Raw genomic sequence first — 13,849 nt, 5'->3', positions numbered from 1 at the left:
GCCATATTCACGCAAGTAGAATTAGAATGGTGAAAATATACACTCATGTGAAAACAAAATCAGTCCTCAGGAATCTGGTGTCTATTCTTTGCTGTAAAATGCTCCCAGTTAAATCTAAAACATTTATAGACTGGTTAGTGTAAATGTATTCACCTGTATTTCTTCTGAGCCTTTTTCTTTTGAGAAACTAGTTTGAATTTGAAATTAGTCTTTCCAAAAATTAAATGATTATCTGAACAGTTTTCCTTGGTATAAGCAAAACCAATATAATCCTGTTTGTAGTAGGTGTATGCACATATAATAGATACCCAAACCCTGTTTAAATGTTAATTTGGCACTAGCTTGTACTGTCTTCTGGAAACTCACTGGAGAGGTGAAAAATAAGTAGAGTAAGAAGATTTTTCCCCTCTTAAGTAGTAGTGTTGTAAAATGTTGGAAACTTCCACTTTGCCCCCAAGAATGTTAGACCGTTGAGGTGGGAAGGAGATGGCACAGTTAATTTAAAAGTTTTCAAGCTAAAATCAGGGGTGGGCAAACTCATAGGAACAGCTGATAGAAGAATGGATTAATAAAGAATTGAGGGAGCTTAATATCATTAGTTCAAATCCATTAATGTGTGTCAGGTTAAAAATAGGCTTTTATAAGAATACTAAATAAGGATCAATAATGGTGGAAATAATGTTATAACAGACTTCTGCAAGGTTATATTACTGTTATTTCATGTGTTGATGGTGAAAGTGAATAATACAAAATCTTTGGGCCACTTTAAGCTCATTCAGAGCCAAACCAGTTTTAAGCCTTAAAATGGGAAAAGTAGGGATTTTTATTAACAGATGAGCTTCCAGTGAAGTACTATAGATTGATTGCTGGTATTTTTCTGCTGATATTTTTAATTTATGTAAGAGTAGATAATGAAGACAGGAAATCTATAAGCATCTATATGCATAAGAAAATTTTAATAGCATATGATTTTTCTATCCAGCAGATAAAATCCACAGGGAGATGTCAAGCTTTGCTAAATTCCATCCAGTAATAGAGTACATTTTTTAAACAGTAAAGAAAATAGCTATTGGAACAATATACCACAGTTGTATTAGATTTTTGATAACTGCAAACTGGATGATTTTCTTTAGATAAAGCAATAAGTAATTTAGTAGTTTGTTTGGCTTACCATACAATAAAAGTAAATTCTGTTATTACATTCTAGCATTAATACACAACAATTTGTTAAAGGAAATGCATTTGAGGTAGAGCAGAGGGATTAAGCAAAGAACCCTCTATCTCACCAGTCCTTGATGTCAGTAGAGAACTTATTCAAGCCTTTTCCAGGTGTGTGCTATCAGATCAGAGATCTATCTTTTAAAAAATGGTTCTCAATTTGTTGCCTTGGTTTGTGGCACAAAACTTTTGAAACTGTCTTTAGCCAGTGGTGCTGACCAACTGCCTGTTACACTGAAGTTAAAGAAAACAAGGGTTTGTGTGCTTTTTGGAAAAACTAAGTGCTGGACAGACTCTGCTATCTGAAGGAGTCTCCCTGAGTTTTAAGTCTTTGATAATTTTTGAAAATAAGGTGCTACATCTGAAAATTGTCCACTGGAGAAGTGGACCTCAACATTAAAGTCCAAACTTAAAATGTGAAGTCTTTCTGTTTCCATTTTAGAACAAGCCTGTTCTTTAGAGACACATGTACTAATACTACATCAACTAGTATTAGTATTGGAAAGTTTTTTTTCGAAAGCCTTTTAGTTAGAAGGCTAGTTAGAAAAGCTTGTATTTTAAGGTGTCCAAAGACCAAACAGTCTTTTTATATATTTTCCTTTAAACATATTGTTTGCAGATCGTTTATAGAAGCTTTAAAACAATTTCATAACCAAGGATAGCTCCAACAACAATCTTCATAGCTCTATTAAATATCCTGAGAAAAATACCTTCTTTGCCTACACTAATTTTTGTTTTGAGCACCAGGTGGAGCTGTAATCACATTTATCTTTAACATATACTATGTTCCTTCAGTATTTTTTTAGAACAATACTTGGTGTTGAACTTATTTACAAACCCTTGAAGTGAGAGATATCTTTTGCTCCAATAAGTCTGATCAATCTTGATTTCATTGATAATGAGGAATCCGAGAAGGGCTAATGGAAACTGTTAAAACTGTTGTCGATAGTCAACCCCCTTCTAGTTTGGACAAGGAGCTATGCAACTACAGGTCTACTGCTTTGAGAGCAAAGGTGGCATCTGTGCTTTGTGGAAGTACCTGCTGAAGAAAGCACTAGCTCAGGTGTGTCCCCACAGCATGCTATTACACCTGTTACATGTAAGAGTGAACAAAACACTATAGTTACTATAGTTCAGAAAAGAGACATTTTCAGTTGTGCTCGGGGTGTACCTGAACCTCTGGATTCTCTTTATATGTAAAAGGCAAAAGAGCAAAATAGACTAGTAGTTGTTTCGAACTAACTCAAAGACAACTCATTTTAGACCGTGTGTATCTCACATTTTAATTGTTAATGAATTAAGGAAAATAAAACACAGAAGTACAGCACTTGCACTGTATTTGTATTCTTAAGTTCTGGTGTACATTTTGCTGCATTCTGATGTGTATTTGGCTGCATCAGGCAATATTTTTCTGCATGTTTGCAAGCTCCTTGGCTATTTTGTAATCACATACATTCCTTGATAAACTTTCATTTAAATATCAGTCCATCTCCAAGTTTATGTAGCTACCCTCAGTTTGACTTTCTGCAGGAGGATCTCTGTAGCTATCCTCTGAGAATACTTAGGAAATATGTGGAATAGTCTGAGATTACTTTGATATGTCAAAAGCTTGAAAATATTCACTTGGATAGCTTTAAGTAAATAAATAAGGCTTTTACTGAGTTTGCTATATTTGTAGATTTACATTTTTATTTAGCTGTGGAGTATCTTGTACTTTGGTGCATAAGTTACTTCAAAATTAATCTTTTGATTTTGAATGCCAGGATATATATACACCTTCTTCTAACTACTTTAGTTGCTGCGTTTTTCTTCTCCCATATGCCACTGCAAAATTAAAAATCATTCAAGATACTTTAAAGCTAGTTACCAGCTATGCTGAACATACAGGACAGACTCAGAGGTGGAGCATTCTTTGCATGGAACTGTGGGGATTGGAGTACACACCTCTGCATGATCCAGTCAAACTTATTTTGCTTAACTTTCTAGACTTTCTTTTTCCTTATTAATGGAATTTGCAGGTTTGTATATGTTGTTGGTCAATGATTTTGTGGTGATAAGATTCAGTATTGGTAAAAATAAACAAATATATAAATAGAGGTCCATATTGCTGAGTAGAAGCCTTGCTGAAAAATCCTTTTCCTTTCTTTTGATCTTGAAAATTGGTAGAGCATAAGGAACTACAGAGAAACAGTTGAACAATCATAGGACTTTGAAAGCAAGACAACTATATGGGGCCAGATGACAGTAGAGAAGCAGAGGGTGTACAGAGGGATTATATCCTTTATTTCCATGAAATGATCTCAAAACTATGATAAGTGGATGAGGAAGATAGACAGTACTAACAAAAAAAATAACAACAAAAAAAACAAAACGAAACTAAAGCAAAATCAAAGTATTAAAGTGGGAAAAAAAAAATCTACAAAAAAATTCACCATTCATGTTCTGTATGTACACAACCATAAAACCAAACAGTCTGTGAAAAGTGCATTGCATGATTTTTGTTGCTTTTTTTAAACTACTTAAAATGGATCCCAATCATGAAGAATGGTGAAAGTAACCATTAACAAGGAAATTGAGAGAAATATTAAGATCCTTTTTGAATGACATTTGGATTTATTACAAAGTGTATTTTTAATAGCTGAAAATGCTAAAAATGGCTCAGGAATGAGCAATATTATTTCTGTTCATAGATGCCTGTGTTATATTTAGTATGTTGGTGTTCATTTTAATTACAGCTTGTAAGGTTTTGCTAGCATAACTATTGCTTTTCCCTACTAAACTTCCATTCTGAAATAAAAAAAAAAAAAAACCAACCCTGTCATTAGTTTTAAGCATTTAGATCACTAATTATAACTCTACTGCATCTTTAACTTGTGAATATATAAGTTGCAAAGTATTTTTGCTTTATCAGCTAATAGATCAAGTGATATAATTTCTAAAAACCATATGCTTTAATTTATGCTCTGGTACCACAGTTGCATGTAGACATGCTGCTTTTCTCATATTGTGTTGGCTATGCTATAATATGCTTACGTTATTAACAAAAAAAAAAAAAATCAGATACACACATATGCTAGCTCTTGAAAAGCTGGTGAGATAGTAGAAGCCTGGCTTTCTGTGATTTGTTTAATGTTGATTTGATTGAGCTCTTGAAAGTCTGAACTTAGTGCCTGATATTTCTATTCTCAGCACAATAGGAAGGGTGTAGAACTATCAATGACTTCAGCAGCTTCTATGGAAAAAGTATATCCAGATAATACCTTGCTGTAAACAGGCTTTCTACTTACAACCGAAACTGAACATAAGGAAACAAATCTTCACTAGTGATAGCAGCCTTAATTGATCAAAGTAGCAACAACACTGAGAATGTAGGCAACACAACCCAATAAAGTTGTCTATCATCCTTGAGGGTGTAGATTGATGAACACGCAAGGCACAAGGACGTTTAGGAAGAAAGCCTGACGAGAATTCTTGACTTTTTATTTTGTTCATCCAGATTCTCTTCTAAATAGTCTCTTGTCCAGTTGAGATTCTGCTCATGTTCCAATTTGCAAAATGTTACAATGGCAGTCATATATACCTTTTTGTTTTATTAATTTTAAATTTCCCAATTGCTTTTTAGCAAGACTTAAACCACATTCTTACATTTGTTGCTTACCTAGTTAAATATGTTAACTGGTAATACTTGCAATAACTCTGGCTGAGTGGTTAACTCCTTCCAAAACGCTTATAAATCCATAATCACTCTAGAACACTTTATAACTTTTCTATGACTCTTTAATATTGTCAGGTACGGTCCTGAAGACTGGAATTAATTATACAGAACCTATTACACAAAATAAATAAACTTCACTTGGTTCCTGGGTTCATGTGAATGGCCTCTATTTACAGAAGAAATCTTTGAGGTTCATGTAGGTCCGTGAATCTGTGAGTTCCCAAACATGATTGTAATTCCTGTCTTGATCTGAGGTTTATGGACTTTTTTATACTTAGTGATGACTAAAAGGATTTCATGTTTTAGAAAAAGTCCTTCCTTGGTACCTTCACTTACACTCCTCCTCTGATGGACTGTTCTTTATCTTAGAAAATTTTCTTTGTATGGTCAGGATACTTTTATTTATTTATTTACATTAATGCTGAATCCTTTATTCTGCAAGGAAAAAACACCTGGCAGAGACAATAAAATAGTATGTAAGGCCTATTTTAATCAATTGTGTATAGAAGTTGAATTACTTTTGCTCATCCTATTTTCTTTATTCTCCTTAATTTCTTTTGCATATATTTCAGTTGTTTGAGAGAGTTCAGGCATCTCTCCTTGATGTTTTGAGTCAGCAGTACAGGGCTCATTCTCAGCTGCTGAGTTCTTTGTTCATATGTAATACAGTGTAACACCTGGATCATATTGTCCCCTGAGAATCTCATTGAATTTTCACTTTTCAACTTTTTATGAATGTAAAACCTTGAAAAAGTCTTTAAAATCAAATTTAGTCTCCCTCAAAGTTCTTTTGTTCTTCTGATGTAGTAATTTTAATGTTGGCATAATTAAATATAGTATTTTAGCATATTTGTAGTTTTTTTGTCTCTTAGAATTTTCAGTGATGAACTGAGGCTTCAAGACAAATGTATTTTCAGACTAAGTCTACAAAATTATTCACTGAACTAAATCTTAGAGTATATATATAGATTTACAAAGTCAGAACACAAGTTTGGTGTTGTACAAACAGTTGATTTCCTTTTAGAATTATATATACAGAGTAGACCACCTTGTAGTCATTATATTTTTAATTCATTACATAAATGTATACATTCAATGAGAAATTAATGCTATGAGACATCATCTACTGTTTTTCTTTGTTTAGATTTCATGTTTTTCTGGTGTTTAGAGCAACAAAAAAAAATCTGTAAGAGAATACAGTGATACCACTATGATGCTAATTATGCACAGTGGGTTTGGGCATGCTTTTATTTTACTAATATTAATATTGACTAACTTTAATGGAGTACTGCAATGTTGACCTTACTCTGTCTAAAAAGACAGGAATCTTTTTAGAGTACTTCTGTCACATTTTTCTGGTATTTGAATGAGAATCTTCTGCTTGCACTAAAGGAAAAGAGAGAATAGGTATAGCCTAACTTTTTAATAAAAATATATCTAATTATAATCTACTTGTTGGATATACATTTGATATATTTAAAACATTAAAAAGAAGAATAATTTTGGTAAAGCTCTTTAAGAGTGTGCTTCAATTAAACTTTGAGTGCTAATGCTTTGTATTACTTTTGTTACTTTGGTTCTGCTTCAGCATGTCAAATTGGCCTGACTATTGCTGAAAAAATTGAAGAGTTTTAAATTCAAAGACTAATCATGATTTTTGCAAGCCCATACTTACATTGACTTTTGTTGAATTATGTTTGTGTTCTTCTGTGACCTGCAAATTCAATATCAGGCCCTAAATTAAAATATTGCTTTTCATTTCTGAAGAAATGTCAAATGTTAAATGTTTATTGATCATCTATTTATGTAAAAGAATATACATGCATTTAAAATAAATATTTAAATATTAAATATACATATTAAATAAATATTGTCAACAGATGTTTTTTATTTTTGCAGGTACTTGATGGTCTTGAAGGTATTGAGAATTACCTTAGAATCTTCAATTCAGAAGGCTTACATTTGCCTATCTTGACAGTGAAGTATGAGGAATTACAGGAAGCAGTTAAAGGTTGCACAGTGACTACCTTGCAAAAGGGACAAACTTTAGTTAGTAAAGCAGATTCTCACAGGTATTCCCTTCGTTTTTGCATATCTTCTGCATTTCTCCATATCTACCTGTTGCTTCATAACTTGACTAATTAGAATCAGACAGCATTTAGAGCCAGTGTAGTTAACTAGGTAGGTGTGCATTTAAATCGTCTGGAACTCAAGGTTTCTTCCATATTTATCTGTTGGTATTTATACAAACCAGTCTCTTTAACAATAATATTTAGGAATACTATATACTGCTTTAAAGAATGGTGTCAAGCAGTGGAATTGATATGCTACGGCAGCATTCATAAACAATGGTTTAGTTAATATTTTGGAAAAGTTAAATGTATGTAAATGAAAATTAAAATATCAATGGCTTTGGATACTCTCTGCTGGGCAATGTAATCCTTTTAGACCTTTTTGAAAGTCATCATTATAACAATTATAATGTAATTTGATGTAAGACAAAAATACAGTTGTTAAGCTAAATGCAGAAAATGTGAAAGTTTCTCCACTTCTTAGTAGTTTTAATTCATGAATGAAATAACTATTTTCTGTCAAAGCTTTTGTTAATTACAGTGGTGATGTACTCCACAGATATAATTTTTATACTGATGTAAGGCATGACTTAGTTTATAATCAGTCCTAGTGGCTTAATATCTCCTACTTTCAGATCTTAGTAGGAGACTGATGTAATAAGAATTAAGACTGTTTATACTAATGAGTTCTACTTCAGAGACAGAGTAGATGAAATGACTGATGGTTGGCTAGTGGTCAGTTTAGCTATACCTCCCCATTACATGTTTATGTCCTTAATTATTCCTGAACTTTGAATAGCTTGACTTCAACGCAGTAACTGAAAGTCTAGATAAGATTTTAATTTAATTTCATGGCCTTGCAAAAAATTTTATCTAAAGTGCCTACACCTGTTACCCCAGATGTAATTGGCTTAAACCTAGCAAATGGATGAAATAGAAAATTAAAATAAAAAGTTGTTTTGGGAACACTTACATCTGGCTTTGCAGCTATTGTTACTGCTTCAGCATCTCCTGATATTTCAATTAAATGGAAAGGAAAGGGATTTTCCTCAGTGAAAATTTGATTTCTAAACCAGCCATAATTCGAGAATGCATGCTGCTGTTCTCTAGGACTTGATGTTCTGTTAGACATTATCTCAACAGAAGCAGATGTTGTGTTTCAAATTGTGTTGGCACAGTACTGATTAATGTTAGGAATGCTAAAGACCTTGATAGAATCCCTAAAATAACAATTCATTAATTGTCTTCATTACTTGTTAAGAGTTTTAAAAAAATGTTTAAGTGGTTCAAGTCCACAGTGTGGATAGTAAGATATTGTTGGTACAAATCAAGAAGAATATGATGAATTTGTCAAAATAGCCCTATCAGTCTTTTCTAGTAAAATTCAATAAAAACAGTTAATGCTACAGGCAGATCTCCTGTGTGCCAAAGCGCTGCTCAAGATACTCTATACATAAATAAAGAAGGTAAGATTTCTGCCTAGGAGACATAATTTAAAAGATGTCATTACATCTGAAGCAGCACTGATTTGGAAAAGGAAGGTGAAACTTCAAACAGTATCGATAGGCAATCTCACTAGAAATGAATTTTGCTGTTTCTAAAGAACAGTGAAAGATCCCAGGCACTCAAAAGTTCTAAATGTCTATTTGCATCATAAAAATAAATAAGTCCCTTTCTAAGAAAGCTTACACAGAATATTAGAGCTTTTCAGTTTTTCCCTGCTGCCTTCAGGCCTCATAGCCCGACTGTAATGATTTTGCCTTATATTTCAATGAGTAGTGCTAGTATTTCTGTGCAGGTGGAACACTTTATATTCCTAGGCATGGGCTTGAGGATTTCAATCATGGAATAATTTAAACTGGCAAGGAACTCTGGAGATCATTTGGTGCAATCCCTTACTCAAAACCTGTCAGTAAGATTAAGTTGCTCAGGGCTGAATTTAGAATATCTCCAAGGATGGAGATTCCATAGCCCCTCTGGGCAACCTGTTCTAGTGCTTAAGCACTCACTTTGTGAAGCATGTTTTTCTTCTATCTAGCCAAAATTTCTGTTGTTGAAACTTGTGAACATTACCTCTTGCACTTTTGCTGTACGCCTCTGAAAAGACTCTGATCCTGTCTTCTGTATAACCCCAATTCCTCATAGATAATGAAAGAGAAATTAGATCACCTTTTCACCTCTTCTCTTCTCCGAACAGAGTTCTGTCAGCATCCCATTGTACATCATGTGCTCCAGCCCCAAACCATCTTGATAGCCTCTGCTCAATTCACTTCACCTTGCCTGTTTTGTATTGTGAGGACCCAAACTGGACAAACTGGCCTCCTGATGAAGTTTCACAAGCCCTTAACAGAGGGGAGTAACATGCTGGCTAGTCTCTTCCAGATGCAACTCAGCATGAGGCTAGTCTTCAGTGCCACAAAGATGATCTTGACTCACATTCAACTTTTTGTATAACAAGACAAGTCTAGGCTATTATACAGAAAACAAAACTCCTATCAAGTCTAAATCCTGATTAATATTTTCTTCCCCTTATTGCACAACTCACTGGTAGTCTTAACTGCCCTCACAGAGTTCCCATTTCCTTTAACCAGACTGGAAATCCTGAGAGACATGGGCAGTCACCATTTGAAGGGTCTGAAAAAGTTTAGGTATCTTTTAAAAAAGATGCTTTGCTATAGGACAGGCAAGAAAGTATAATCTGACAATGAAATACATAGCTGTTAAATGTTTGCAGTCCGGTAGGATTCTTGAACTAGCTGGCAGCAAGTAGAAATTTGTGTGGAATTTTAAAATAGCTGCCAGGTCCCTGAAAGAGTAGTTGGAGCACAATAATTTTAAATTCCTTCATCATTTGTATTTGAGAAGGTATTGCATGCTCTGCTAGTTGTGTGACTTTACTAGTTTTAAAAAATAAGTCAAATTCTCCAGTTTTTCAGACAATTTATTAATAAAGAGAAGGAATAATTTGACTTTTCTCAGGTTGGGTTACACTTTGTTGATTTTGATGAGATGATGCAATGAATTGCACTGTATCTTCTTAATGAGGATACTGGAAAATGCATTTTTAATGTAATATCGAAGTGACTGCCTTGTGTAGTACTGGTTTAAATGCACTGAGAGAAGATAGAGAATTAAATGTATTTCTGTATCCATATTGTTTTGTTATTTTCATTTTTAGAGTACCAAAAAGACAAGGCAGGCCGTTTGTATGCATATGTTAAGACAGATCTGGTAGTTTACAATTTACAAATCTAATACTGATACCCTCACATTGAGGGATGACTGCATGTAAAGCTAGTGACACTGACTTCAGTGTCATAATTGGAAATCCACCTCACAGTAAAAATGGAGAAATAAGATGTGAATTCTGTCCTACTTTCAAGTCTTCTTGACTCATGTTGCAGCTTTATACTAAAATATAGTCCAAATAAATGAAAATAATGAAAAAGTTCACACTGGAAGAAGAATAGATTATAGAAAAGTGACCAATTTCTTGGGTCAGATTCAAACAAAATGGTCTATTAATACTGTAATTGATTTTATATTATATTATTATTTATTATTATTATATAGGTTTATTATTACTTTTGTTATTATATTTATTATTTTTTATTATTATATTGTATTATATTTATTTTATTTAGTGTAGAATAGGGGTTATTTTCAGGTTGCAGAATTTCACTCTCTGAGCCTGATATGAAGTGAGGTGAAAATTTCCTTTAATTTTAAAGGACAAAGGAGGCAACTTTGAATAAGTACCTGTATTAACATAAGTTTCCAATGAAACTGAAGTAAGGAAAAAATTATTATGAGCATGTTTGTCTTACAAAAATTCTTACGATGAATAAATTTCATTAGTAAATTAATTGATATATGGGTTTCTTTTTTAATATCAAAACTTCAGATCATAATTGTATGTGGTAACTTTAAAATTTGACGAGGACTGCCTCAAGTGTTCAGTGTGAATTGTTTCTGTGATGTTAAATGTTTTAAGTTATAAGACAAGTCGTTGTTTTTTCATTTGATGTTGTCTTTTCTCCTGTTAAAACTGCATCTTTGAAGAAATGTTGACTTAGAATGTATATGACGTTATTTTTTTCAGTATTTTTTTCCTGTAAAAACACTGAAATATTTAAAAGTCCAAAGAAAACTTATTTTTAAAGTAGGAATGATATGCCATATATTTTCAGTCTTTTTAGGCAGTTCTATTTGTGATTTTAGTCTTTAGATAGTATAACTAAAGTCAGAATTGTTTGTGAAATGAGGTGAAATCGGGATATCCAGCACATGAATCTAACTTGCACACTGGTGATAAATTATTTGTTTGGAAATATCATTCCTGTGTGGAAACAAAGTTCTAATCAATTCTGTTTGGATTAATTTTAATATTTCTGTTGGTTATTTTTCTTTTAAGGGTCACAGTTTAAAATTCATATGTTACTTGTCGTACAAATTGGTAGAAAAGATGTTTTTTTAAAAGGCATTATCATCCTGATTGTTGAGCAAAAATGACTAATAACAACAGTTCTATTTTTCCATTTTAGCTCTTGGGTTACAGGAATTCAGAAAATGATGGAATATGTTAAAAAAAAAGTAGATCAATTAATCAGACAGTGTCCAGATTATAAAGAACTAACTTTGAAGAAACAACAATGGACTGCCTCACTTGAAGATCATCTGAGTAAGGTACATCATAACTTGTCATCTTCTTAATGCATTCATGAACAGTGCACTGCATTTCCGTAATTTAGCTATGTGTATATTAAAGTTGACTCAAATAATTATAAATAACATGCTGGTTTGTTAAGGAGTGCACAGTTGTAGTTAGAATGCTGAATGCTGTTGCCAGCACAAATGAGCCCAAAGCTGTTCTGAAGAATGCAGCTGTTTGCATGAGAACATTTTACCAGTGACCTCCAATAAAACATGGATTTGCATAGATAATGAGCTATTATTGTTTGTTCTTTTGGAAAGGAAGTGAGCAATCAGGACTGTGACCTGCATGCAGGTTTCCTATACTGTTTCCTTGTCTTCTGTTTCATTTGGCTGAAGGTAAAAGTGTGGCAAAATTGAGGATTAATAAGCATGGTGACTGTGAACCACAGCAAATTTTCAGTAAAGCTGAAGGAGAGCAGATTCTCTACACCATAAAAATTCCCTTTATTCATTAAAATACGAGTGCATCAAGGACATGACAGCCTTCTTTAAGCTGTTGAATGTTCTGTAGCACTGCAGACCTTATTAATGACTTGTCAGAGATGGAGTAGACACATGGCTCCTAAGTAAGTTTGCATGTGTAAATTCAAATTAAAAAATACAGTCATTTAATGAGGTTCATGTGAGGGAGATCCCAGAGTGTAGACCAAAGTAGTAAATCAAATTTAATGACTGAATAATTAAGTCTGAAATCTGATATTTTATAATATTTGCATGATATTTATAATGAACTACTCTGAATCAAATGGGAAGTCAGTTTGCCATAATTGATCCCTTTGCATACAATTCATGTAGAAGAGGCCTCATGGTATTAGAACACAGTGAAAATATTGTTGAGTTTAGCTGAAAATAAAAGATTTGCTGATAGCTGCTGTTGGTCTTGTAGAAATGATGTCACCAGTATATTGTGAATCTTAAGCTAAAACTTCAATTATGAAGGTAATTTTTACTCAAAATATAGACCCCAATTTTGAAATGGTTTCATTCTGCAGTTTGTTCTAATCACTTTGTTCCCAGTCTTGCATTAGAGAAAGTTTTGAATATTTGAGTCACAATACATTAATTTTCATTACAGTGAACAGTGCTTATCATTATATTTCTATCAAGAAAAATACTTTTCATTCTAACCTTCTGTTAATACAAAGTGTATCCCAAAGAATGTAGTGCTAAACTCAGTTGCCCCTGAACTTTATTAAACGAAGTTTGAACCTCAGTCAGCAACCACTTATTAAAACATATGGTACATGTGAATTCATATGTCTAATAACTATACATATCATCTGCCTCTACTCTTCATAATCTCTTTAGTTATCATCATGCATATATAACATCTTACAGTGGCAAGGAAATGGAGTTGTGTACGTGTATCTGCAAAAAAATAGGTCTCTTGGCTTGGCAGTGAAGCTTTAAATTATTTTCTGAAAAAAACATGGAGCATAATAAAAGTATTTTTGCCAGGGTTATGATATCTAGATTATAATACAGTTGTGCCTTCTGGAAATTACAAGCCTAGAATACTGAGGATAAAGGAAAGCACTATCAACAAAATGAGAGCAAACAGAAGTGTTTTTCTCAAATTCTGACCATAAATGCTAGAATTTTCTTAGGAGAAGTAGTAGGATTTTCTTCCTGAATTTTTCTGATTATACAAAATACATAAACTAAACACAGACAGACGTGTGTTACTTCACTTTTTTTTCTATGCTATATGATGTTTTATACTGTTTTCATACTGTCTACTTGTATAAATTAACTATATAAATAATGCTTTCAAATAAAGGTATCGCAGTCAATTAAAAAAATCACCTCGGTGCTTGCAGCTGGTATGGAGACTGGTTCATATTTGTCTGAGTCGGAAAGAATTTTGAACAAGCACATTGAACTGGGTAAACAAACAAAGGTAAAAAAAAATAATAAAAACAGCTTTAATAATGTTAAGTACAAATACATGCTGTATGTAATTCTAAATAAGGTGAGAAGCTGAGAGTTTCTTATGTATTATTGGAAAGAAAATAGGTCAATAGTTTAGATTAAAGCTGCAGTTAATGAATAAAACCACAGATAACATTACAAGTCAGTCCTTCTTATATCACTGTTTATCCCCATTGTCTCTATCTCATCATGTTAT

The 13,849-nt window shown here is 32.9% G+C and overlaps 1 protein-coding gene across 1 annotated transcript in view; it reads left to right on the top strand.

Moving 5' to 3' along the window:
* Positions 1-13,849, top strand: part of CCDC141 (coiled-coil domain containing 141) — a 99,088-nt gene that overhangs the window by 44,382 nt on the left and 40,857 nt on the right. Inside the window, exons 8-10 of the mRNA XM_033010928.1 lie at positions 6,833-7,005; positions 11,550-11,691; positions 13,502-13,621. Of these exons, the coding sequence (XP_032866819.1) occupies positions 6,833-7,005; positions 11,550-11,691; positions 13,502-13,621 (435 nt within the window). The remainder of the gene's footprint in view (positions 1-6,832; positions 7,006-11,549; positions 11,692-13,501; positions 13,622-13,849) is intronic.

Source organism: Tyto alba, unplaced genomic scaffold (genome assembly GCF_018691265.1).
Source record: "Tyto alba isolate M040663 unplaced genomic scaffold, T.alba_DEE_v4.0 Super-Scaffold_7, whole genome shotgun sequence".
Classification (NCBI taxonomy): domain Eukaryota; kingdom Metazoa; phylum Chordata; class Aves; order Strigiformes; family Tytonidae; genus Tyto; species Tyto alba.
The sequence above is the reverse complement of the archived record's forward strand: the minus strand, read 5'-3'. Positions and strand labels throughout refer to the sequence as shown.